This window comes from Lepisosteus oculatus, chromosome 25, assembly GCF_040954835.1.
Source record: "Lepisosteus oculatus isolate fLepOcu1 chromosome 25, fLepOcu1.hap2, whole genome shotgun sequence".
In the NCBI taxonomy this organism is placed as follows: domain Eukaryota; kingdom Metazoa; phylum Chordata; class Actinopteri; order Semionotiformes; family Lepisosteidae; genus Lepisosteus; species Lepisosteus oculatus.
In genome coordinates, this window is record NC_090720.1 from 2,770,226 (window position 1) to 2,794,204 (window position 23,979).

The 23,979-nt window shown below is 45.7% G+C and overlaps 1 protein-coding gene across 3 annotated transcripts in view; it reads right to left on the reverse strand.

Moving 5' to 3' along the window:
* The window catches only part of mtor (mechanistic target of rapamycin kinase), a 97,950-nt gene that overhangs the window by 716 nt on the left and 73,255 nt on the right, over positions 1-23,979 (reverse strand). For all 3 annotated transcript variants that reach the window (XM_015337039.2, XM_069183917.1, XM_006642082.3), the window contains 27 exons: positions 23,354-23,454; positions 21,888-22,003; positions 18,201-18,278; positions 17,886-17,993; positions 17,359-17,484; positions 16,807-16,938; positions 14,894-15,009; positions 13,011-13,128; positions 12,351-12,548; positions 11,791-11,891; positions 10,857-10,953; positions 10,410-10,508; positions 9,829-9,951; positions 8,948-9,130; positions 8,458-8,592; positions 7,820-7,994; positions 6,353-6,488; positions 5,643-5,790; positions 5,036-5,158; positions 3,961-4,043; positions 3,170-3,242; positions 2,908-2,982; positions 2,538-2,673; positions 2,190-2,255; positions 1,261-1,341; positions 726-806; positions 53-158 (listed from right to left, as the gene is read on the reverse strand). In XM_015337039.2, the coding sequence (XP_015192525.2) occupies positions 53-158; positions 726-806; positions 1,261-1,341; positions 2,190-2,255; positions 2,538-2,673; positions 2,908-2,982; positions 3,170-3,242; positions 3,961-4,043; positions 5,036-5,158; positions 5,643-5,790; positions 6,353-6,488; positions 7,820-7,994; positions 8,458-8,592; positions 8,948-9,130; positions 9,829-9,951; positions 10,410-10,508; positions 10,857-10,953; positions 11,791-11,891; positions 12,351-12,548; positions 13,011-13,128; positions 14,894-15,009; positions 16,807-16,938; positions 17,359-17,484; positions 17,886-17,993; positions 18,201-18,278; positions 21,888-22,003; positions 23,354-23,454 (3,114 nt within the window). The remainder of the gene's footprint in view (positions 1-52; positions 159-725; positions 807-1,260; positions 1,342-2,189; positions 2,256-2,537; positions 2,674-2,907; positions 2,983-3,169; positions 3,243-3,960; positions 4,044-5,035; positions 5,159-5,642; positions 5,791-6,352; positions 6,489-7,819; positions 7,995-8,457; positions 8,593-8,947; positions 9,131-9,828; positions 9,952-10,409; positions 10,509-10,856; positions 10,954-11,790; positions 11,892-12,350; positions 12,549-13,010; positions 13,129-14,893; positions 15,010-16,806; positions 16,939-17,358; positions 17,485-17,885; positions 17,994-18,200; positions 18,279-21,887; positions 22,004-23,353; positions 23,455-23,979) is intronic.

Genomic DNA, 23,979 nt, shown 5'->3' on the forward strand with positions numbered 1-23,979 from the left:
CCACACCCCAATCTGTCAACTGGGGATTCATGTAGGCACCAATAGTGCTCACCATCCAATATAGCATTGGCACAGATTCTCGTGGGAGGTCGCTTGCTTGATTAGGAGCTCCACTTGAGTTGGGACGTCCAGAGTCTCATCGTGGGAGAAATCCCGACCTGAGAGGGGACAAGCAGGGAAGCATCAGAAGCCATCCTTCAGGACTCCAGGAACAGCGAGTAATTCATTTTAATCTATGTGTCATATCAAAGTGGGGATGAGGGCTAAGTACTTATTTAAAACCTTTAATATCAATTTCAATGCAACATCATTTTTTTTGTTTTTCAATGTGTGTCCACTTTATCATTAATTTTGGTCAAAGTTGTTGCTGCGAAACAGCTGTTCTAGAGTGCAAGAACAAAGCTGTACAGATGTAGACCATGGATGTCCCTCACATGAATAAACAGCTTCCAGGCTTTTATTCATGTGAGGTGGTGTCACCCTTCAGACTACATGACTGAACAAATATTTCCTAAAAATGAAAAAATCTCTGTGGATTTTCTGGGCTGTGCTTTTCTCATGTAATATTTTAAAGATAAGTTGTTTTATTCCCAGATGGGGAGTTCCTGTTTAAGAGATACACTCATATAGTACTTCACCCACATTGTTGGAAAACAAGTTTGTTCACCAATGTCTAAGCCTGATTGTTCCAAGCTTTGATGGCATTTTGACTGTGCTGTACTCACCGGTCAATTTGTCTCTGACTCTGTTGATGATTTGAATAGCTTTTTTGTTCAGGGCTTCAGGCTGCACTAGGCCATCTCCAACTGAAAGGGAGAAAACATTTTAGATTCAGTTCTCAAAAACATGTGTCCCCATTATCTTGCTGAATGTTTTGGAAAATGCATTGAAATGTTTGACAAAAGGAAGTTGGTTCAGCCAAATAAAGTAGGACATTTTCTGCATTCTATTAAGTTAAAGAATGCCAGTATTGTGTTCCTTCTCCTACCTTCTGTCACGCTGTTGACAAAAGGTCTTTCTTCATGTGCTATCAATGAACAATTCAATTTGTGGTGTTAGAAATGGAAATGTTTTTTTAAGACAGAAGACAGGCAAAGGCAAACTGAAACGTTCACTGTTGTTTTGGTTTTCTGATCCACGCATCTGTGGTAAGAATTGAAAAAGAGAAGCTTGTCTCTTCTTGGGAACAATCTTTTCTCAAGCTCTATGGTCTATGACCAGATAGCAGACACGCCGGTATTCCTGCGAGTCTGAACTCACTGAAGGAGTGAATGGATTCAGGCACTGTGGTTCCTGGCTTCTTGTGTGTCGTTTCACCAAGCTCAATTCCCTCCAGGGCTTCTGAAAATGAAAGAAAGCATAGAATATTTTTTTTTTCGGTATGAAGACGTTATTCTGACCGTTTCTGCACCCTACACCCCATTTGGATTCTCCCACTCTGGAATGCAGATCCTTCTTAGGGAAAGCTAGAAATAAGAGTTCAATCAACTGACCACCATGGCTCGTTTGACATGAAGTTTCTTCTTGTTCCAAAGATCTCATCCAACTGTTACTTGAAAGAAGTCAGGCTCCATAACCTGGCTGGGTAGCTTGCTTTACTCTTTGAGTAAAAACATTCCTCCTTGTTCTTAGTTTTTAAATGGTTTGATTGGGTCAGTGCCTTTGAAAACCTTGAACATTTCTATCAGATCCCCCCACGGTCTTTTCTGTTGCACATGAAAGAGATTCAGTTCCTTCAGACTGCCAGTGGAGGACAGTTCAGTCCCTCAAGTCCCAGAAGGTCTCTGGTTGCTCTTCTCTGGACAGATTCCAAAGCAACAATATCTATTCTATAACAATATTCTCAATGATACATTTTTACAGTTTTAACATAATATCCTTTGATTTAAATTTGACACTTTTAATTACATAGATTTGATCACCTAATGATTCATCGCCATAAACACCCATATCCAAGGAGCCCATGATATGGCCTTAAAAAAAGTTTGCTTTCCTTCAGTAGGCTTGCTACAGAGCAGAGGCACAAGCAAACCAATTTAATATTCTCCCTCTAGTCCTCAGAAGGCTGAGAGTGAGTGCAGAGCCATGTACTGATTGCCCACCATATTCACCAGGTAACATCCCAATTGAACACGTCCTGAGACCAACCTCTCTGCTACAGTGCCACCCCTCCCAGCCCTCGTGCTCACCTACGGACTGCCCCGCGGTGTAGGAGTCGGTCCTCGTCCTGGATCGCTTATTCCCTTTTGTGTTCGCTGTGGACAGAACCGAAGAGCTGTGAGCGAGTTCAAGGTGGTACTGGTGCAAGAGGTCATGCACAGGCTACTACCAGAAATGAGAAGTTCTCACACAGTTAAATTTAAGATGCAACTATGGCTAAAAGCATGTGTACTTTATGATAGGCAACACATAAAAGACACACAGAAGACTACAATTTCCTGAACGCTCCCATGATAAAGATTTAAAGAGGATGTTTTCTGTGGGTAGTCAGGCTGGCGGACCGGTTGGCCCCGGGGCCTGAGCTGCGGGTCCCTTACTGTCCATGAGCCTCCAGTTGAGCAGGGGGTCGTAGACGAAGGCCTCCAGCACGGCCATGACGCTGTCCCTGTGCTCCCGCAGCACCTCCATCACCGTGTGACACGTGATCCTGTAGTTCCCATCCAGGCCCGTCACCTGGACGGCAAACACGGAGCGGAACACCCTGAGACCCCAGAGCACGGGCTGGCCCGCATCCCTGGACTCACCAGTCCTGCTTCTAACAGCACCCTGGTTTTCTTATTGACCTCTCTGCATGGTGCCATCAACATCAGTGCACGCACAACACAGTTGTTACTGTGTAACATTCATTTATTTTGCACTATAAAGATTTTTTTAACCATTTCCCCCCCCCTAAATACACCCGCTCACCTCCATAGCATTAGTAAGCATCCTGGTCAGCCTGAAAGGAATTTTCTCCGGGAATTTCTCTCTGGTCATGGCGACCTGTCAACCACAGCAACACGTTAGCGTTAATATCTCCTTCACTCTGTTCCTTGCAGGAAAGAGCTCTTCTCTTCCCCAGCAGACACAACGCCTACACTGCCAACAGTGGGTCCTTCCCATATCATCTCTCCACCTCTTCCTATCACTTTGCGCTCTGCGGAGTAACGAAAATCATTCACAAACCCACCTCAAAACAGTCGCCAAAGTCGATGTGGAGGATCTTCCCACTCAGTCTGTCCAGCATCAGGTTGGAGGGATGCCTGGGGATTATGTTTAAGGGGATAGTAATGGCATCATGTCTTTGCTTTAATATGCCATTGCAACAGGAGTAACTCTAGCCTTGTATCTGTGCTGGTTCCACTGGGCGAAGTTCAGGCACGCGCTCGACTGAATGCAAAGCCATACTATGACTAACGAACCCAGCAGTAAGTCCAGGGCTGCATGCAGAAGTCATAAAACACGTACAGGCCGGACAAAAGAATAATGCAAAAAATTGACCATTTAATAAAAGCAATCTCATGCAAAAATACATTCAAACAAAAATAATAAACTGCAGTTTATTTAAGGAAATCTCTACAAGCAGTTTCAATAATGAGGTCTACCATCATGTAGGCTGTGTACTGACACAGACAATGATACCCCCACAGACTAAGACAAGACTACAGTGCCACATCATAGGAGCCAGGTTCAATTCCCCCAAGCCCCACCCCCAGCTCCTCTTGAGGGACAGGTGAGCCTCCACTTAAACCAGAGGTGGGCCAGGGTCTGTAACACCACACAACATGGAGGAACAGACAAGGACAGAGCTGTGGATCCCCAACAGGTAAAACAAAAACCCAGACAACCAATATATGGATTAGCTAATTAACGATTAACAACACTAATTTACAATAACCACTTTGTTCCAGAATGACAGATTCAAGGTCAGTAAATAATTAATCAGAATGTCTGAAAGTCACGTGACGAGTATACACCTACCTGTCTCCAAGTCCCAGGATGTAGCCCACCATTGACATCACGGCCAGAGAACGGGTGTAGTTAGTTCGTCTGTCAAACCACACCTGAAAAGTGAAAAGAGACAAGTTACGAAAAACAGAAACCTACCACACAGGATGGGCAAAACTTTTCCACAACAGCATCTTACCATAGTGAAGTCAAATATATTTATCGGGTGGAGGGTGTGACAGGTCGATCACTGTTTATGGTAAATAAGAACACGGTAACGGTCATAAACCGGAGGAGGCCATTCAGCCCAGCTAGGCCTTTTGGTCATTAGCAGTTAATTACTTCAAGATCTTCTGCAGCCACTTCTCGACACGGAACCAAAGTATCGGCCTTAACCATAAGGGCTGGGTTATACACTCCTGCAGCACTCTGGGTAAATAAATGTTCTATTCTTCGTTTTAAAAGCACTGCCGCATAGTTTTCACTTGTGTCTTCTGGTTCCTGTACTAATTCAGCAGCCAGGATCCTGACCAGGTCTAGTGCAAGTGATCACATGACTCCTAACCTGGAGTCCTTGCACTGGCTTCCTGTCAAATTCCATGTGGACTTTAAAATCCTCATGCTCACCTATAAGGCTCTGCATGGCTTGGCACCTCAGTACCTGTATGAACTATTATCGCCTTACTCTCCACCTCACAACCTTCGCTCTTCTAATTCTGGTCTCCTAACATTCCCCCAAGCCCGTCTACATTGTATGGGTGACAGGGCCTTCTCCTGTTATGCCCCCAAGCTCTGGAACTCTCTGCCCAAGGATATCAGAGAGTCACCTTCTCTAAACTCCTTCAAATCCAGACTTGAAACCTTCTTCTTTAGAAGAGCCTTTACTTAACAGGTTCCATTCTTCACCCCTCTGCTTTTCCTAGTAACACCATCCACGGTCTCCTCTCTATATTGTGTTTTATCTTGTGTATTCTTTTTATTTATTGTTGTTCTCATTCTGTAATGCGCTTTGAGAAGCCACCTTTAAAAGCGCTATATAAAATAGTTTATTATTATAATAATGCCCGTTCTGAAGCTGCCCTGCACAGTTGCCGGGGGAAGAGCTGACCTCAGAGCTGGGGCTCTTCAGCCAGAGCAGCTTGGACAGGTCATCTCCAGCTGTGTTGTTGACCGCGTGCTCAAACACCTCCACCTTCTCCATGAGCGTCAGGTGGTCATAGTCCGGAGCCATCTGGACAGACACAATAAGAACCAGCTCATCAACTACATTCGCCTACATTTATTGAATATAAACAGACGTCATTTTATATAGTGTCAAATGCAACATAAATAACTCTTGTTTCTAAACTGAAGGGAAAGAATTATTCCTACATAAATCAGCCTACAGTAATATGTTGGTTACGTTCCACAGCATAACCACAGATATCCCGACTGGCTTATTGCATCAAACGGCACAACATCCCGAAATCACCAAGCAATTTAATTGAGGAAGACATCCTTTCCTCAGGCTCCTTCTTCTACAGGAGCAGGCGTAATATTGGTTACTGTTGACCCTTGAGTCTGTGTGCTGACCAACCTCTCTCGGATCCACTTCTCTCTGCTCATCCGGCCATTGTTTCCCTCGCTATCCCTTTCCTCTGCCTCTCTCTCCACTTTTCACACCGTTCCCACCCCCCCCCCCATCCTCTCTCTCCCTCTCCTCCTGCCTCTCTTACTCTCAGCATGATGCGGTGCTCAATGTTGAGCAGAATCTTCTTCTTCTCCCGGTAGTCCCTGATCAGGGCGTGCAGCGTGTCGCAGTGCGGGACCCAGCCAATCAGTCCCGAGTTGGTGGACAGAGGAATCACCGCGTAGCGCTGGATACTGACGGGGGGACAGGAGAGCAACAATCAGGCCGAGACACGGGACATCCCCAGTTCTCCCATGTCCGTGCATTGGGCAGCAAAACATTTTAGTTTCATTTCACCTTTTATGCTTCACTTTTGGGAATGCGTCTGTAACAATTTAAAAAAATGACATATTATCAACTCTCTGGGTTATTCAGATGATGCACCTGTGTGCAGGGTGAGGAGGTGACTGAGATACGCAAGTATTGCGACTGCTGAATTCTGGAAACAAAACACTAAACCTTAAAACTGAATTCAGTTAAGACAAAACGAGAATCGTCAACCCGAGCTCAGTGGCTGGGTGAGCTTCAAAACCTTCCACTTCCGATTTTCTAAAACTGTATACTTTACATACTTCACATCCTGCAGGGGACAGCACTGGTTTGGAAAAAAAAATAAAATAAAAATGCTCCTTTCACCCTCGAGCATAGGCTCGAGAATGTCTTTTAAAGAGACAAAGGGGATTTGTTTTAAACCCCGTTGGCGTCCTGGGATCCCCCCTGCTCTGTGGCGGGGACGTCCCACACACAGGGTCCCACCTCAAGTTCTTGCGCAGGGACGCGGGGTCATTGGCCAGCAGGGTGTTGACCAGTCCGAAGAGCTGCATCACTCTCTCGTCCTGCCGCAGGTCCTCGTGGCCCTTCAGCAGGAACATGAACTCGTGCCCGTTGCTCCCTGGGCAGCAGAGAACAGGCCAGTGTTTATTTTCTTGGCCACTTTGAGACAAAGTGAGCCCAATTCCCAACAAGAGACCACGACTCTGGGAGTATACACAAGGCAGCGCAGCCGGAATGATGGGAAATTATATGACATATCATACTGTGCCAAGCCATAAACGAAACAGACAGACCCTTGAGCCTTCTCAATAACACAGTCCTCAGTCATCTCTGTGGCCAATAACCCATTCAAACGGCAAAAAACAAGAATAAAGAACATTTACAAACTAGAGTTTTTCTGCTGAACTTTATCATCCTTTAGCAATGACTCTATTCCCTGAGTCCTAGTTAGGGGTTAGGAGCTCAGGAAGAGGAATTCTTGTAAAGTGGGGAAAAGCGACAGCTTGGATCAAATCCTAATGGCTTTGCCGACAGACGGTGTGTCTGGTCAGCAGCAGCCCTCGTTAGGCAAGGCCTGACCAAGAGAAAGCCAGGACCCCTATTGCCCATAAGCAGTTGCTGCAAGCTGCCAACTGGATGGTAAAGTCATTTAAAAAAGTCTGGGTTTCACTCCTGGAATCACATTCAAGGGCTGAGTTACACATTACCTCACAAACTCCTGGATGGACAAGCAGTGATTTCACGTTTAGGTATTAACATCAGTTCCAAAAACATATCATCCTATACTGCACACTGAATACAACAGCCTTGTGCAAAAATCACTCTTGTAAATCCTTGTAAAAAACTACTAGGCTTCCCACAGACAAAGAAACGATTACACTTAAGTCACAAGTCCATTGTTATTAAAATCATATCTGAATTTACTGGTACGAATAAAACTTAAAATCAGGGGGTTTTCACTTTGAAACAACATCTTGCTAATCACAAAAATCACAGGGAAGGTGAAAATGTTTAACTTAAAAATCAAGCTCTAGAGCTGTGCTTCTCAATCCTTTCCGTCATACAGCACGCTTTTAACATCCTAAACTTTCCCCTGGACGATTTGAAAATCATTCGCACGAACGTGGCAAGAAATAACATTTATTTTAAACTGAAGCAAAGACTACAATTTTAATGAGAAGTACTTGGCTTCCTGTTCCTGACTAGAGTTTCAATGCAAGAATGGGACCTTGTTCCAACGAACAGAGCCGTTTAATACTGGGGTCAGTGCTGAAGACGCAGATCCTGACCCACATTCCGCTCCTGAGACAAGCAATGTGGGAACGCTGCTAATGATTAATGGCTCCTTGTGGAGGAATTCCCAGCGGTGAAGGGGCTGATAATTTATCCACTGCAGCCTGTGGATGAGAGCGCGACTCTGGGGTGGCAGACGCTGTGCTGCTGGCTCACCCATGATGGTCAGTTTCCTGGGCCTCTGCTTGGAGGTGATGACTTGGAGAGAGGGCGCGATGGACTGGATGCGTATGATCGGCTGATTGGGGTCATAGGTTCCAGGCACAGCCAGCTCCAGGTCCCGGCACATGAGCAGTTTGGGGGAGACGTACTGGAGCTCTAAGGAGGTCAACTGGGGACACAAGAGAAGAGGGAAGAATGACAGAAACGAAAACTGAGGCCTTCTTATCTCTCCCCCGAGTGACCACTTTGGCTCAGAAAGGAAGCAAAGCCAGACATCAAGTCAGCAAGGGAGACGGATGCAGTACTGGAATAGAAGCAGTGGAAACGCATACAAACTGACAGACCTGAAGAAGTCTGGATATAAATGAAAGACATTTGAATGCATTCCTGCATAAAAGTAGGATTACATATGCATATGCACAACCACATGGGCAGAATGTGTGTTAATGTACAGAATGATTTTCAAAGTTACGTGCTTCCAGGACATGATGCACTGCACTCCTCTGTTTTCTGAAACTGAATGTAAAAGCTCATAGGTTGGACAACTAGCAAGAAATAACAAAGGTATGGGCATAAACTGTGTTAAAACACCCTGAAAGGTTCCCTGCACACTGCCGGCGTCACTAGCCCACCTGAGGTAGCTGCTTGGAGATCCTCCTGAAGACATGGTAATAGAGATCCCAGGCCTGGGTCAGGTCCTTCACGTTTCCAGAGCGCATGTACTTCCTGCACCAGTCCTGGGCCTCCATCAGGTCTCGTCCGTACGCCTGCCAACACAGCGGCCGTCAGTCCAGGCTCAGCCACAGCGGCCCTTATTTAAATCTCTGCTGCTGACGAGCTTTCACTGCTGCGACATGTGCTCTAACATGTGCTCTAATCCCCCAAAAAGTGGGGGGATGCAGTAGCAAGGCCTGAGAAAGGCCTGAGCAAAGTAAGAGTAAAGGCCTGAGGTTTGAGTAAAGCTCTGACCCAGAATCCTGAACTGCAGAGTGCAGATATGTGATCGCCGCTGGGACAGAGCACCGGGGAGGTCTGCCTGTACCATTATATAAACTAGAGAGATCGAATACAGGGTGAAAAGCACACGACTGGGAGAAAGAACAGGAGGGAAAGCAGGCACACCTGGTTGAAGGAGGTCTCCTTCAGGGTCTGCGGTCCTCTCTCCATCATGGCGTGCAGGGGCTCCAGCACGGCAAACATGCCCTTGACGTTGCGCTCCCCGAAATACAGCCGGGACGCCTCCTCCAGGCCCTCGTGCCACATCTCGTGCCAGAGGATGGCCACGCGGATCAGCTCCTCGCTTACCTGGGCGCGTTGGAGGAGAGCGAGGGAGAAATAGAAGAGAGAGTCTGCTTTTGGGGACGGTGATCAGAGTGTAAAGGCACTACCTTCATCGAGGGGGATGCAACCTGCTGAGAACTGCAGTACAGACCTCGAACAACAAGGGCTAAGGTCTAAAAGCACCCTAACTCCACACCTGGTCCCGACTCCAGGTGATCCCAATTCTAGTCCTACCTCCAGTCTTAACCTCGACTCCGATTCCAGCCTTAACCCTAACAAGGCTCAAGTGTTTCAAAGGCTGCGAAGGAACAAGTAAAGGTCTATTCCATGCTGAAAAGAAAAGAGACACGTTTAGGCTATGGAGTCTTCTTCAGGAGTGACACTCCACAGCTGAAACATTGTCTTTTTTCATTTCAGCATGGCATAAACCTTTACTTGTTCCTTTGCATCTCTAGACTTATGTTTCACCCTGTGTCACCATTTTGGCTCAGAAAGGAAGCACAGGCAGACACCAAGTCAGCCCTAACCCTAACCCTTTCTCTAAATCTAACCCTAACCCCTAACCCTAACACTAACCCTAGCCTTAACTAATCTAACCCTCACTGAAGATCAAAACGAAGCTCTGAACCTAGCTGCATATCCAGCTCAGACCCTGAACTACAGCGTGACGACATCTGATCGCTGCTGTAACAAAGCAGTAACGAAGGGAGGTCTGCCTGTACCATTATGGCCTGCTGCACCAGCGTGTTGCAGTGCTCGCACATGTTCTTCAGGATCTTGTTGGCGGCGTTGTGGCGGGCCGTGGTGGTGGACTTGGAGGCCACAGTCAGAGGGTAAATCAGAGCCTGCGGAGAGGGCAGAGCACCAGCAGTGTTAGCAGAACTGAGTTCGGAGTGGGGCGGTTTTTACCAGCCTCCGTTTTTTTATTCCTGATTTTTCTGACAGCAACCATTCAAGACTCTACGGGCATAAATAAAAACAAAGACCAAATTACTGTGGATGTTGGTTTTAGGTCCATTAAAAACACAGCTTTGGAATTTCAGAAGACTTGTAGTTGTGCTATAAGCTCAGCACCAGCTCATGACAGAGACCTTGTGCCGTAAACTGGCTGTGCTCTGGATCACTTGTTTACAATAATGAGCTGGGGGCTGTGTCCATGATGTTTTGAGCCTGGTGCTGGGGTGCAGCAAGGCCAGTGGGAGCTGCAGTCACAGTTCCCGAGTTCCAGTAACCCTGATGGACAAGGCAGGGGTGCTGATGGACAGCGAGTGGCTCGATCAGAGCCGCCCGCGGCTCTCCTCACCTGCGGGTGGTACCGGCCGATGTCCGTGAGCAGCTGATGGATGAGGCGTCCCACCAGCGCGCGGGGGGTGTCAATCCGGGCGATCAGCTGTGGGATGACCTGAGACGAAGGGGGGAGGAAGCAGAATTCTTCAAGGTCAAGAAAGACACAGTGAGGACTGCATGGTGCCCAGCAGAGCCACGTGCCCTGGGCTTGGCAGGTACACCTGGAATACACTCCCAGAACCCGTTTCCCTTCACATTTCATATCCAGTGCTGCTCAGATACTCTCAAGGTGTTGCATCTCTGTTCGCAAGATGCAGGTTGCTCACCTTCCCTTTTTTATTTCAACTGATTAAAAACGTCAGTTAGGGCACTTTAGATGCAAGTAGATTCTGCAAAGTCTGAAACACAGAAGCACAAGTGAGGGCCAGTGCTCTGAGCCCCAGGGGGAGCAGGAGACGGGTACCTGCAGCCAGGTGTCAATCTGAATGGTCTTGATCCCCTCCACCAGGGCCTCGTTCACCTCAGGCCAGTGTCCATAGTCAAACCACAAGGTCAGGACCCTGTGTGGGAGGGGCAGGAGAGGTTATATCAGTAATACAATGAAAATTAAACAGAAGCTGATAAGACGGGGGTGTAACAGTAGCCTCCAGCCTGTACGGAGGTTAGTATTATCTCTGATCTGCTCTTCCCAAATCAGGATCTCTGAGATCTGCTCTCAGAATTAATTCTTTTTTAATCTTAATCTCATACTCCGGAAAAGGACTCAATGTCCTTTCACAAAAGCAGTAGGCAGCGTTTATATTAGGCTTGACTATAAGATACCTACATTGATTTTACATTTAGTAACCCATGAATTCAGGGTATTTTTCCCAAGAGCAAATTTGTAAAACTATGATCTCAAAGTGCCCGCCATTGGCACAGCCGGACACTTGACTAGGCAGTTGTTAGGTTTGGCCACTAGGTGTCGCCATCACTTCAGCGCCTCTGCGTCAGCGGGGAGACGGTCTCCTCTGTTAATCCCTGTTCAAATCACACCACACTCAACTGCAAGGGCTGTATTATTTTAACGCAATTTAATACCAAAGTTAACATTGTAAAAAAAAAAAACACACCAAAGTAATCCTTTTGGTAATTTAAACATAAACTAGTTATAATCAGAACTGAACCGATGATTTCCGGGTAATCTAAAACCTGAAATCACCCACAGCATTCTAATTAGTTTAAATATAGACAATTTATTTTAACCATCTGGCATATTCAGTTGTGTATTGAAAGGTTTAATCTGGAAGCTTTAAAAAAACAACATCCCTACTTGTACTCCCAGGCAGTTTGCTGGAGGCCCTGGTCAGGTGTAGGAAGTGGACAGGAAGTGGACAGGTCGGTTCACCTGGGCCTACCTGAGTGTGTCCTGCAGGTTGTTACCGCGAGACAGAGCGATGGAGCGGAAGAAACCCTGGACAGCAGGGACAGTGTACAGCAGCAAAGTCTTGGACAGGTCCTGGAGGGCAGACAGATACCACAAACTCTGAGTCACAGTATACCCAAGACCAAATGCCCTGCTAGCTCAGGTCGTGCCTGAGCTCTTGATCCTGTCACTTTCTAAGACACATTTCCTTGGCACCAGACAAACTGGCAGTCCAGGTAAAATAAAAAGCTATCAAAAAGAAAACAGGCTATCCTGAACAAACAGGATAAAAATGTAGACAGGATAATTACTTAAACAGCATTCAATTCGTAAAAAAACATTAAAAAATGTCCTTGATTTTTTTAGCCTGCTCTTTACGATTACACAATGCCACTGACCCTTCTGACTTTTACAGTAAAAGATCACTAAATTCCTTGTTAAACAGAAAAGACACCTTGAGATGCAAGTCAAGGACTATCATTATTCCTCAGGCTTGTTATTGAGTGTCACCTAAATCCCAAGACCCCCCCAACTCCACGCTGGGGGTCTCACCTCGTTGACCTTCTTCTGCCCGGGAGAGGGCACGGGGCTGTTCTCGGGGCTGTCCGCCTCGCTGTCGCTGTTACTGGCATCGCTGTTGGCGCTGGCGCCGCTGGCGTGGCGCAGTTTCTTCTTGTCGTCCCTCCCCTGATTCTGGTGCTTGTAGTGCAGGACGGCTTCGAAGTTCATCACGGCCCAGGCGTGCCAAGCCTAGCGGGGTCACGGGGTCACGGGGTCACGACACAAGGCGTTAAGACTGTTCGCATTTCGTGAGTGACAGTGGTCTCTTACTTCACGTGCCGAGTGTGAGAAGTTCATTTTCTACACCCTGGTGTTTCATTTTGCTTCTCCATAACTTTGTGCTAGAATGGTGTCAGCAGTGGGATTATTGAGACTCAAAAATAAATATTTGGGGGGAAATGCTGTACCACTTAGTAAATGCAATACAGAATACCCTTAATCAAAAAAACATTTCTTGGAAGGATATTCTCAGCCTCCCTGGGAAAGACTCTTTCAAGCACTTCCTTGTTCTCATTAAATGGGACACTATTCTAGGAATTACGAATCCTTCAAGGCACAGAAGACAGTGACAACCCGGTTGCCCTGGGAGAGGTGAACTTGTGCGATGTGATTGGTCAGTCGATGTACGCTGGGGGAAACCCCCTTGCTCACCTTGTACCAGCTGCGGTCATGCTCGGTCGAGTGGCTGTAGTACTGCAGGACCTTGGGGATGGTGCTTTCATTAATGCCCTGCAGGCTCAGCTGCCACTCTCCCAGCTTCAGGAAACACCTGGAGAGGCCGGAGGGGCAGGGGGGACAACAGAAGGATCAGAGCACCGATCACCAGTCCAGCAGTGTTTCTTCCACCTCACCAGACTATTTTAGGCACATTTGTTACAATAGGTGGCTTCAGGAAGCTAAGCACTACTCCTGGCACTGGAGCTCTTTCATAGCTGCACTCACCTGCAAGCAGCCAGAGTAACTTCCAGAGGCAGAGAAACTAGGGTCTTGAGCATCTGTTCACCTGCACTTGACAAATGACCTGTTACTCTGCTCTGACGCGTAACTCCTTACTCAACATACAGTATACCACATGATTAGGCCTGCCAAAATAACTATGCACTTCCAGCAGCCAACTGCTTCTTTCAAAACCCGTGGTGAAACACTGAAACTGTATCTGTTATAATCCTTTAGCCAGGAACTGAGCCATTTCATATGAGACTGCACCACTATGCTGAACTTCAAATAATCCAATAGAATTATATCACTTTCATTTTAGTTATGAAGATTTCAACAGCCAGTATTAAAAGCGAAACTGTGTTTCTCCCCAAGAGATGGAATCTTTATTCAACCTGATTTATGTTAACTGCTGCTTTATAAACCCTGCCTTGTTTCACACATACCATTATTTCGCATGACCCAAATCTGCAATTCAACTCCAGCTCATCTTTTTGTGAATCTGATCTTGAAAACAAGCAGTCTGGTTTATCTGACACCGAGAAACCTACCGTTCACCTCTTCCTAAATAAATAACCCTTCCTCCAAATTCCTTGCAAAAACAATTACACACAAACAGGTGCATGCCTGCCCCAGATGGGTGTCAGCGAGCTATTTGATTTTGAGAACTATGTCATGCTGTCTAGACGGGAAGGACAAGACAGGTATGTGACTTGTACAATACTCAGACATGTTCCCATGTGCCTGTCATGTTCAGTCTGCAACTGAACCTCCAGTCCTTCTACCTTCAGTGATCTGCTTTCCAGGCTCTAAGTCCATACCATCAGGGAGAGCCCTTCTCATGATATCACGTGCCTATGCCAACACCTTTCACTTGAACAGGAGCCAATTCATAACTAAATGCTCTTCTTGCAAGGCATGCAAAATGGTAATACCCAAGAAATGTCAGGAAAAGTTTGTTTAGCATCCCGTAAATCACATTTTCCTAGAAGACCAAAACAAACACTTCCACCCATTGTTTCGCCTTCGCAATAAACACGACGTAAGAGCAGTTCCAAATGAGACGAGCCCACCTGGCCCACCATTCCTGCTTGATCCAAGCTATTTCTGGGATCCAGTCCTAATCCAGACATTTCTTTTTATTTGAAAGAAGTCAGGTATTGGCTTCAACAACATGAGTGTGAATCTCTTGTTTTATATTCTCACAACCCTCTGGGGAAAAAAGTGCCTCCACTTCTCATTTCTAAATGCACTTCCATGTAGCTTCCACTTGTGTACTCTGGTGTTTCACCTAAAATGCTTATGGGCACTGATGCAAGACGCGCAGAGATGAGTTTTTAGAATAAAATGATGATAGCTGGCACTCAGGGCTTCAGAACTAGCCTGCAAGATATATGTGGATTTCTCGCTCCAATTTGTCTGAAGTGCAGTATTTCCTTAAAGAAAGTTCAATGAGAAGACAGGAAAAGGAAATACACAAGGTATGGCTGGACGAGCAGCTACCGGTCCCTGCTCCTGCTCAGCGTGCGCAGACGCAGACGCAGGTGTAGCTGCTGAGAGAGCTGCAGTCTGCAGCCCGAGAGCGCCGGACCCCTGACCTGGCCATGAGCTTGTGCAGCTCCTGCTTGTGCTGCTGGTCCTCTGCGGCGATGGCGTGCTGGGCCTGCTGCTGCATGCTCTGCACGAAGTGCTGCATGTGCTGGAACGCATCGATCTGGAAGCAAGTCCATGACGTGCATTAAAATCGCACCCTTACGATTTTCAACTTCAATCTTAACACCCCCAGCTTCCGCTTCAAAACAGTCACTGCTCAATTAACATGATGACGCTTTCCCAGGTAAGAGTTGACGCTCAAAGCAGCACAGTAGGTGTGGGCGTTAGAGCTGACTAAAGGGATCTGGCTAGAGAAGGAAAGGCTATTCTATTCTTCCCAAAGCCAAACTGTGAGTTTATTTACTTGTCCTGCTCACATGCAAAAGTGTTTTTATTGAAAGTGCAAATTGTCACTTGATGGCACAGCTGGAACACCTTGTGCCATCAAGTAACTTAGAATGCTAAGACAAAAAAACAGAAACATTCTTCCCACTTCATGACCTAACTCTGGAGCCATGCTTTTGTATCACTCAGCAAGGTCCACCCAGATGTATTTAAAGCAGCAGCACTGCTGGGGTGGTAATCACCAGTTGCCCCTCTGTGTTCTCTGGGCCCTTGATCAGCTTGAACCATAGCCGTGTGAAGACTTGCTGCAAAAGCACCCTTAAAAAACTTCTGTTAATTCTGCAAAATAATACATTTTCAGATAAAAATATTCATGTCTTTACCCGAATCAAGCACACAGAAGCAAAAACGGAATCGAATGTAAAAATCCCCTAATGACTGAGAGCAGGCAGACATTTCTCAGGATACTGCAGGTTGAGCAGCTGCACACTCTTCAGACAGTGAAATACAAAGCTGACCTTAGTTATAATAACACCAAACCTGCTACCCACAGAGTTAAATCCCTGAATCGCACCCTCATCCTGACCTCTAGTCCCACTATACTTTCAGCCCTGACTCAAACCTTCAGCTAACCTGAGGTACAGACCTGCTGGCTCTACGTAAGGGACTAAACATCTCATTAAGATTTTTTGCTGCTGAGCGGTTCCCCATCTGGTACTGGGGCTGTGCACTCGCGGTGATGTAATCCCCTCCAGACACAACACTTCACTAATGAGAGTGACACTGGAGCAGCTGCCCTGCCCCACCCTGCAGTGTCCCTGGTGCTTCCTCATGCACAGTCCTTAGCCCATTTACACTGCAGCCTTCTTGCTTAAGGCCCAGAGTGACTCATACCACACTTTTAAACCCTGGAGATCACCTGCTTTTCACCTGACATCTAGGATTAATGATAACAGTCGCGAAACACTATGTCTTTTTGTAAACAGTGTCCTTGCAGCCTGCAGGCCTGTGGTCACTGCATGCTGAGGTGCAAACGCCTCCGGGACTCTGAACTCATGCAGAAAACTCGCTCTAGACAAGGGGAGGGACGGGCGAGCATCCACGCTGGTCGTGGCTCAAAACGAGTTGCTAATGACAACTGGCAGAGACTGCTGGAAAAGGCAAAACCGCGAAGGCTATTATAACAGCACCATCCCTTGTTCGTCAACAATGTGATAAAGCCGATGTAGCTTAGTACTGCAAAATATTTCGAGATGGTCAAGATGTCCGTCTTTTTAATTTTTAGTCGACCTACGACAGTGGTGCCCTGCTGCACTCCTGGAGGGCCGCAGAATCTGCGGGTTCTGTCCTGCCTCTGGTCTTAATGAGCTCATCGTTCGCTTTAGCGGATCAGCCAACGCTTCTCGAAGCTCTTCAGCTGTTGATGATTTAAAGAAACCCCAAAGACCCGCTGGGCCCTGGTGCACGAGGACGGCAGCCGTGCACGAGGACGGCAGGCTGTGCACGAGGACGGCAGCCGTGCACCTGTGAGCTAAGAGAGTGCCGGTGCGCTCAGAAGCCTGGCCGGCTCTACCTTGCGCGCGCTCTTCCACATGTACTTCATGTAGGCGTAGGTGACGTGGGGGTGCACCGTGGGCAGGGGGTGGTCCAGCTGCTTAGAAGGGTCCACTCCAAGCAGAAGAACCAGGGTCTTGTGCGCCAGGGCCTAGGAGTAAGAACAGGGAGCATCAGCATGGGACAGAATCCAGCTCCACAAAGTGGATTTGTCATTGTATTAGCGTCTCCAGTGTCGGTGAAACAGGGTGTTGGTGTCTCTTACCCTCTCATTAAAACTTAACTTCCCTTTCTTTCCAAGAAACCTTGAAACATTTGTTTTCACGCTCATCCCCTCATGGCTTGAGATTGTCTTCTCTTCGCTGTACCTGCTGCCCCTCTCGGGGCGAATGAGGACCTGCGCACGAGGGGCGCCTCCTATGCGCAGCAGGCAGGGGCGAGCTAGGAGCTGCCCCTCGGGGGGCGTCCCGGTCGCCACCAGCCAGCGAGAGCGCACCCCCCCCCAGACCCTCCCCGGAGGCCCGTGGCGTTTCCTGACGCCGGCCCGGAGACGGCTGCGCCGTGCACTCACCAGGCGGCCGCTCTTGCCACAAAGGCTGGCGTATTTGAGCCAGGTCCTCATGTCCTCGTGGGGGTTGATGACCAGCGAGCGCACCATCAGGATCCTCTGCCAGTCCTCCACGATCCTCTGGCAGCCCTGAGAGGAAGGACCAGTTCAGCCCCTGCGTGTCTCTGTTCGCTCAAAGCTCCCAGGTGCCCCTGAGTATACCACTCAGAAAGAAAGCTAGACAACCCCTGAGCCAGCAACCAGGACACAAATCTTTACAAAAGTGGACAAGCACTTTTAATGGTTAAACTGGTCCCCTCTGACCTGACACTTTCTTTAGCAACAAATAAATATTGCACTTCTTTCTAGCAACTTAGATCACCAGCAAAGGAGGGATTCTTCGATTGCACATCGGGTACTAGAAGCGCCTGACGACAATACTCGGATTCGTTTTTTTCCCAAGTTTCCGAGCCCCAGTTTCGCCTTCATTCTCCAGGGACTCCTATCCTAGGACACATCTGGCGGTGTCCTGGCCAGCACTAGTGGATCACCTGCAGCCTCTCCCACCAGGTCTCCCGAATGATCTCCCTTCTCTCTGGCACCAGCTTGTACTGGATCACCTCCTCCAGCTCCGACAGCATCTGACAGGACACCATGGCCTGCGAAGAGCATCAACCGGACAATCCATTTTTTATTTTACAACGGAAAAGTGTTTATTGGCCGTACTGCATGGCCATGTATGAAATTAAACAGTTTAGAAAAAGAGAGTGGACTGTTACACATGTGTTACACTGAATACAACATAAAGGTTCTTGGAGCGGCGTGATTAATTCTGCTCGTACGCGGAGTCTGCTGCCTCTCCTTACCCCATAAGCCCGGCTATAGCTCTCTCCAGCCATGGCTGTCAGCTCAGCATCCAGCAGGTCTCTGGCTTTGTCGATGCACTGAAACCAAACCGATAGGAACGCTGGTCAAGACCCTCTCACTCCTTAAGAGTTCATCTCTTCAGGTCAGATCTCAATAACCTCACTTTTACATCATTTTCTCTTCGTGACACTGCATTTAAAAGACTCCCATATACTCTGGGTCTGAATGACTTTCATGTGAATCATCATATACTGCTTTTTCCTAAGAACAGTCTGAAGAAGGGAAAAGGCCGGAATATTGAGTGCTTCCCAAGACTAAGACTGGGATACACTCTTTGAAAAGTACCAACAAATTTAGTTCATGCAGTGGTGACAGCAACACCAAGGCAGATGAAAAGTATTCACAATGAGTAAACAAAAGACGTCAACAAATTATTGTCAATCAAACTTCCATATGTTTTTAAAGTTCCACCACCCACTCAATCACATCTTGCATTTGTTCTGATCCTTTAAGGAAACAACAATCTAGAATCCTTCAGATGTCTGAGCAAAGAGCACAACTGATAAGTTCGAACGGCATTTCATCAGAAGGAAAAAGGAAAACGGGTGACACTAGAACTGATCACATCACGTCCTGGCAGGGTTACAGGCACTGATGGGTCCCACCCCTGATAGACATCTGAGCGAGATCTCAAGCCATCCTGTCCTGCCGAGTGAGATTCATAAGCATTGATTTGCCAAAGCAGCTCCCAGAGCTTATTATCTGAAAAGCTGTTGACATGTGTGTCCACCATTTTTCAATGAAGCGTTCACAACAAGAACACGCATTACAGCATCCCACTATCAGCTGCCAAAACAGAAAACTGGTCTTGCTTGAAACCGTATTTCTACTTCTTCAATCTGCTTATGCTGCACCAGGAGACCAGCTTGATGGCCCGATCCTATAGACCTACACAAGCAGCTGGAAGTTAACAACGACGAAAAAACATTAGAATGTATTTTACACCACAGGTTTTACCTGCACTAATTATAAGCATGTAACTTGTAACATACAATGAAGCTGCAGACTGAACAAATCTCAGATCCATCAAAAAAGGGACAACTGGTTCATCCAATAAATCTAACCACATTAAAAAAAGCTTTTTTATTTGTGTTCAATTCAGACTTAAAAAATGTGTATACAGACTTACAGAACAGTGATGAGCTAGCAACCTGTTTTTATGTTCTATGATATAAATTTGGCACTGGAACACTGAGTTCCTAGTTACTTGTAAGTTATAAATTGACTGCTTGGGTTCCATTGTTGCTATCTTTACTTCACAGCTGCTATTCAATTGGGTAAAAAAACAACCCACAACCAGCTAATAAATGTGTGATCAGATCAGTTAAAAAAAGGTCAGCACAGAAGATACAAAACCCACAAGCTTGAGACTATTCACGGCCCTCTCATGATGAGAAGCCAGGCCAGTGACTGCCAACTCCAGAGCTCGAGATTTATTTCATCAGTCCCAAGTTTATGGTCAGAGCTTTTTCAAAAATGTGATGTTAGAAGGAAATAGAGAGCCCAGAGGACTGCAGACCTCACTGGCCAACACTGCACAATAACTCGAGATTTCAGTAAGAAAATACAGTATATGGTTTTAATGATGTGTGTCAGGCCAAATACACATGAGGAGGGTGCTATGGAGCCAACTTTATCAAATTAAAGTGCATCATAAACTCCATAAAAACATCCAGGGCTTGGACGAGTTTTTATTGGCTTTATTTATTCAGCTGTGAAACTTTGCGATCAGCTGTTACAAATAATCAATGTGCCAAAGGAATGCCGTACTGATTTTTTCATACAAAAAAAAAATCCCTCTGTAATTTCTGTAACACCGGACATTCATTATTAAGTGTTTAATTGCAACTCTTGCACCGGTGCAGAGACTGCTTCAACCTCCACCTGCTTTTTGGTCATCTGGAGACAGTTTTCCCAGAACTGCAGTTATTTAACCCAGGAAACAAAATTGTTCAGGCCTGAAATCCGACAGACAGCTGGTCCTTGGTGCCGGCGAGGGCATTTCTGGTGCTATATTTAGGATGATTAGACACAAGCAGTTTGACAGCCATGAATTACCCAACCTGAAAAACTGTCAAGAATTAAGATACCTGTCGGAATTGCCTGTAACATCACACTGTAAGTATGCCTAACATGAGGCACTGCAGGATAATAACCCCAGGGTGTCTGTGGAAATACAGCCCAGGGTTAAAGATACTTCTGCACACTGAAGCAAGACAACTGACTTGCCTGTGCACATCAGCCAGCTCAGAGGGTGCGTACTGATGGCACCAGTACTTGTTAATTAGTACCCACTATTAATGCAAGGTATACTGCTCATAAACTGTGTTTAAGACTCACTACGTTTTAGGGTGTTTTAAGAAGATGAAGTAGATAGAATCTAAGCTAAGAATTACAGAAACGAATCCCATTAATTAACTTTAATTACCTACTAGTGCAAATTAATGTTAGGTTAAAATGAATGTCCTGGTTTGCCTAATGAAAGATGGGGAAAACCTGTTTCAGAATACAATCCCTAAATATTATAAAACATCTATACAACTTAAAAGCCAAACCCAATGATGAATATGGAATATGAAGTCCTTCATATTTTATTTCTGACTCGATTATGAGTTATATCCTAGGATGACTGTTTCGAGTGATTAACTAGCTTGAATGTGCACCCGGATGGTTTCAATTCAGTTACTGTAGTGTAATGCAGTCTGCATTAACTGCAGAGCCTTCCTCTTCAGAATTCACTCATAGGTCTCCAACGGTAATTAAGACCAGGTGGAGTAGGAACAGATAAAGATCGAGAAAAAAAAAACATTCTCCCTACAGCATTAAGAGAAGATGAATGGAAAATAATGCAAGGGCCACTTTCAAAACCAAAACCATCTGCTATCCGCCAGTTGTGAGGTTCTGTCCTTCATCAGACTAAAGGATTTGAGGAAGAGGTGTTCTGTCAGCATGTAATGTTTTGCAAAAGCTGATTTGCAGCCCCGCTCGACAAAGTTAATAATATGGACTTTTTTTAACTCACGGGAGTGGACAACGTTTAGGAGCTTGAGGCAATGATTTCAGAAAGGAAACTGCTGTTGAGATAAATGGCAGGCCGCTTATGTTTGTGCTGTTTTTGTGTCCATCATTTGCCCTCAATTTGGAAAGCACTGTACAATTCAGCAGGACGTTTTTTTTCAGGCTCGAACTAAACCAGCTTGTGGCTTTTTCTCAAGCTTGTAGATCATGTAGACATGAGGCTGCTGGACACAGCTACTAAAACAAAGCTTTCTGTACATTCCTCATCAGGACAAAAATGGTCCTGTTACTTCTGTGTGTCTGAGTATACTAGAATTCTTCAGGAAGTACCTGGAAAACCCCTTTATGAAACATTTAAAAATATTATAAATGAGAGGGAATAAAGGCACATCTTACTTGTCTATCAGTAGACGAAACCTAAAATTGTCTTTTACAATCCACAAAAATTCCAAACAAAATCCAAATTTTAAAGATACTGAAAAGATAAAGCCATACCGGAATCTGAAAAAAAGAAGAGAGACAAGGTACACTCCTGGATCAAACTGGAAGATAAAGATAACTGGACGTGGAGGTTCCTTCTGATTGGTTAAGACTCCTGATGATAGTACCTGCTGGGCCAATGAGAAGAGGTCCTGATGCAGAGCCAGCACTGCCCTGTAGAAGGCACCATCGTGTGTGTCTCTGGGAATCATGCAGGTGTACTCCTCCATGCTGTCCCAGTGTCCTGTCCACAGCAACAGAACATACTCAACGTCAGCAGCAACAGAGCATACTCAACGTCAGCAGCAACAGAGCATACTTAACTCCTTTGCAAACTGCCCTTCACTTTCTTTTAATGGCATTGAACGAATCGCAAATTAAAAAAATAAAGAACGGCATTGAAGCATAAGCATTTAATTACTCAATCATAAGCATATGGGTTTTTGTACATTTACATTTACCTTATAGAAGTGTACCTTAAATCAGTATAATTCTCTCTGGGGTAAATATCAGTTCAATGGCTTTCCTTCACAACTGTGCAGGGAAACTATTTTCTAAAAGACCACATGACGCGATTTAAAATCTTTGTCTTGGTTCCAACATTTCAAATTATGGGTTTCTTAGATATACAGGCACGTTACCAAATTTGAATTGTATCTAACCTACACAATTTTCACATTTTTGCTTTGTTAAAGAAGATTGCGAATAATTAAAAAAAAATACTTTTAAAATAATAGGAAAACAATAAATCAGCTTTTCATCTAATTTTGGTGCACAGAGAGACTTTAAGACACAATTGCAAGGCAGTGAAGCTACCAGCTCACATTCTGTAAGGAGCTGATTGGTTAGTATAGTCATGAAATGTACAAGTGGCTAAGAAAATGTAGTTTTCTGCTTCACTGCCAGTTATGATCTGGTTACTTTTAAGCCATTAAACTTCAAACTGACCTCAACTAGATGTGAAAAAGATTTACTATTGTTATTAAATAAGAGACCATGACGCAGACATTACATACATGAAAATATTAAAGCCTTTAATTTGGAGGCCAGTAAGAAAATTTAAAAAGAAACTCTCCCAGTCTCACTTTCCTGTCTGTGGCACAAACGCTGTTCATTAAAAATAGATTAAAAATGTAGACAAAAATATGACATATCGCCGCACTGTATCAAGAATAACACTCCACAGAATACAACACTAACCAAAGTTATGTTTGATTTAATTTTTCCTTTGTACAAGGCATCTCTCTAACTGCTTAAGTTACCTTCCATGTACATCCCCTACTGTTGCTTTCGTAATTACAGTTGATCACTGTGTTTATCATGGACAGGGTGTTTTTAAGGTAAGGATCTAGTTTATATAAACTGGTGATGGTTTTCTAGTTCTTCCACTTAGATGCCAAAGCTGATTTTGTTACTGTTAATGAGCGAAGCAATACTTAGCCTGTTTCTTATAACGTTTGCCATGCTATGCAAGACCAGCATGTCCTGGCTCAGCAATGCAGGCAGAAGGGATCCACTGTGACCTTTGACCCGGGTGCTAGCCAAGCTGCGGTTCAAGGAGCACAGCAGGCCGAGGATGATGACGGTCACTCACCCAGGCCCCATGCTGCTGCGGCAGCCATGCGGGCCATCTTGGCTTGAGTGTCCTCGCTGACCAGTGTCCACTCTTCACAGCACTGCTGGTGCAGCTGACCCCTGGAACACACAGACAGCCAGTCTTTCAACCAGGGAGAGGAAACTCCACCAAACACAAATGAAGCAAAAGAGAAACCTAGAAGACACGTTCCACGTCTGGAACAAGCAGCTGGCTTCCTGAAATGCTTCAGGAAATATCTGGATGGGAAATCAGCAAGACTCACAAGATGGGCCTCCTCTCCTTTGAAACCTGTCTTACAGTATGTTCTTAGGTTAATAGCCAGAATTTTATATACCTGTATATTACAGGTGGTAATGCACATTAAAAAAAATACAGCTTTTGGCACCATGCATCAGACTCAGCCTGGAACCATGATACTACTGTACATCTGGTGATGGTGAACCAGCGGAATAAAATGCATTCTTTTCAGGGCAATCGACTGCGAGTTGAAATGTGAGCTTAGGATAATTGATCATCACAATCAGGGCACCCGTCTTCCGTGAAATTATTTTGAGAGCTGAAATTCTCCGAGGGAATCGAGCCGACAACCGCATGAGCTCGAATTTGCGGCAAACGCAACCGAG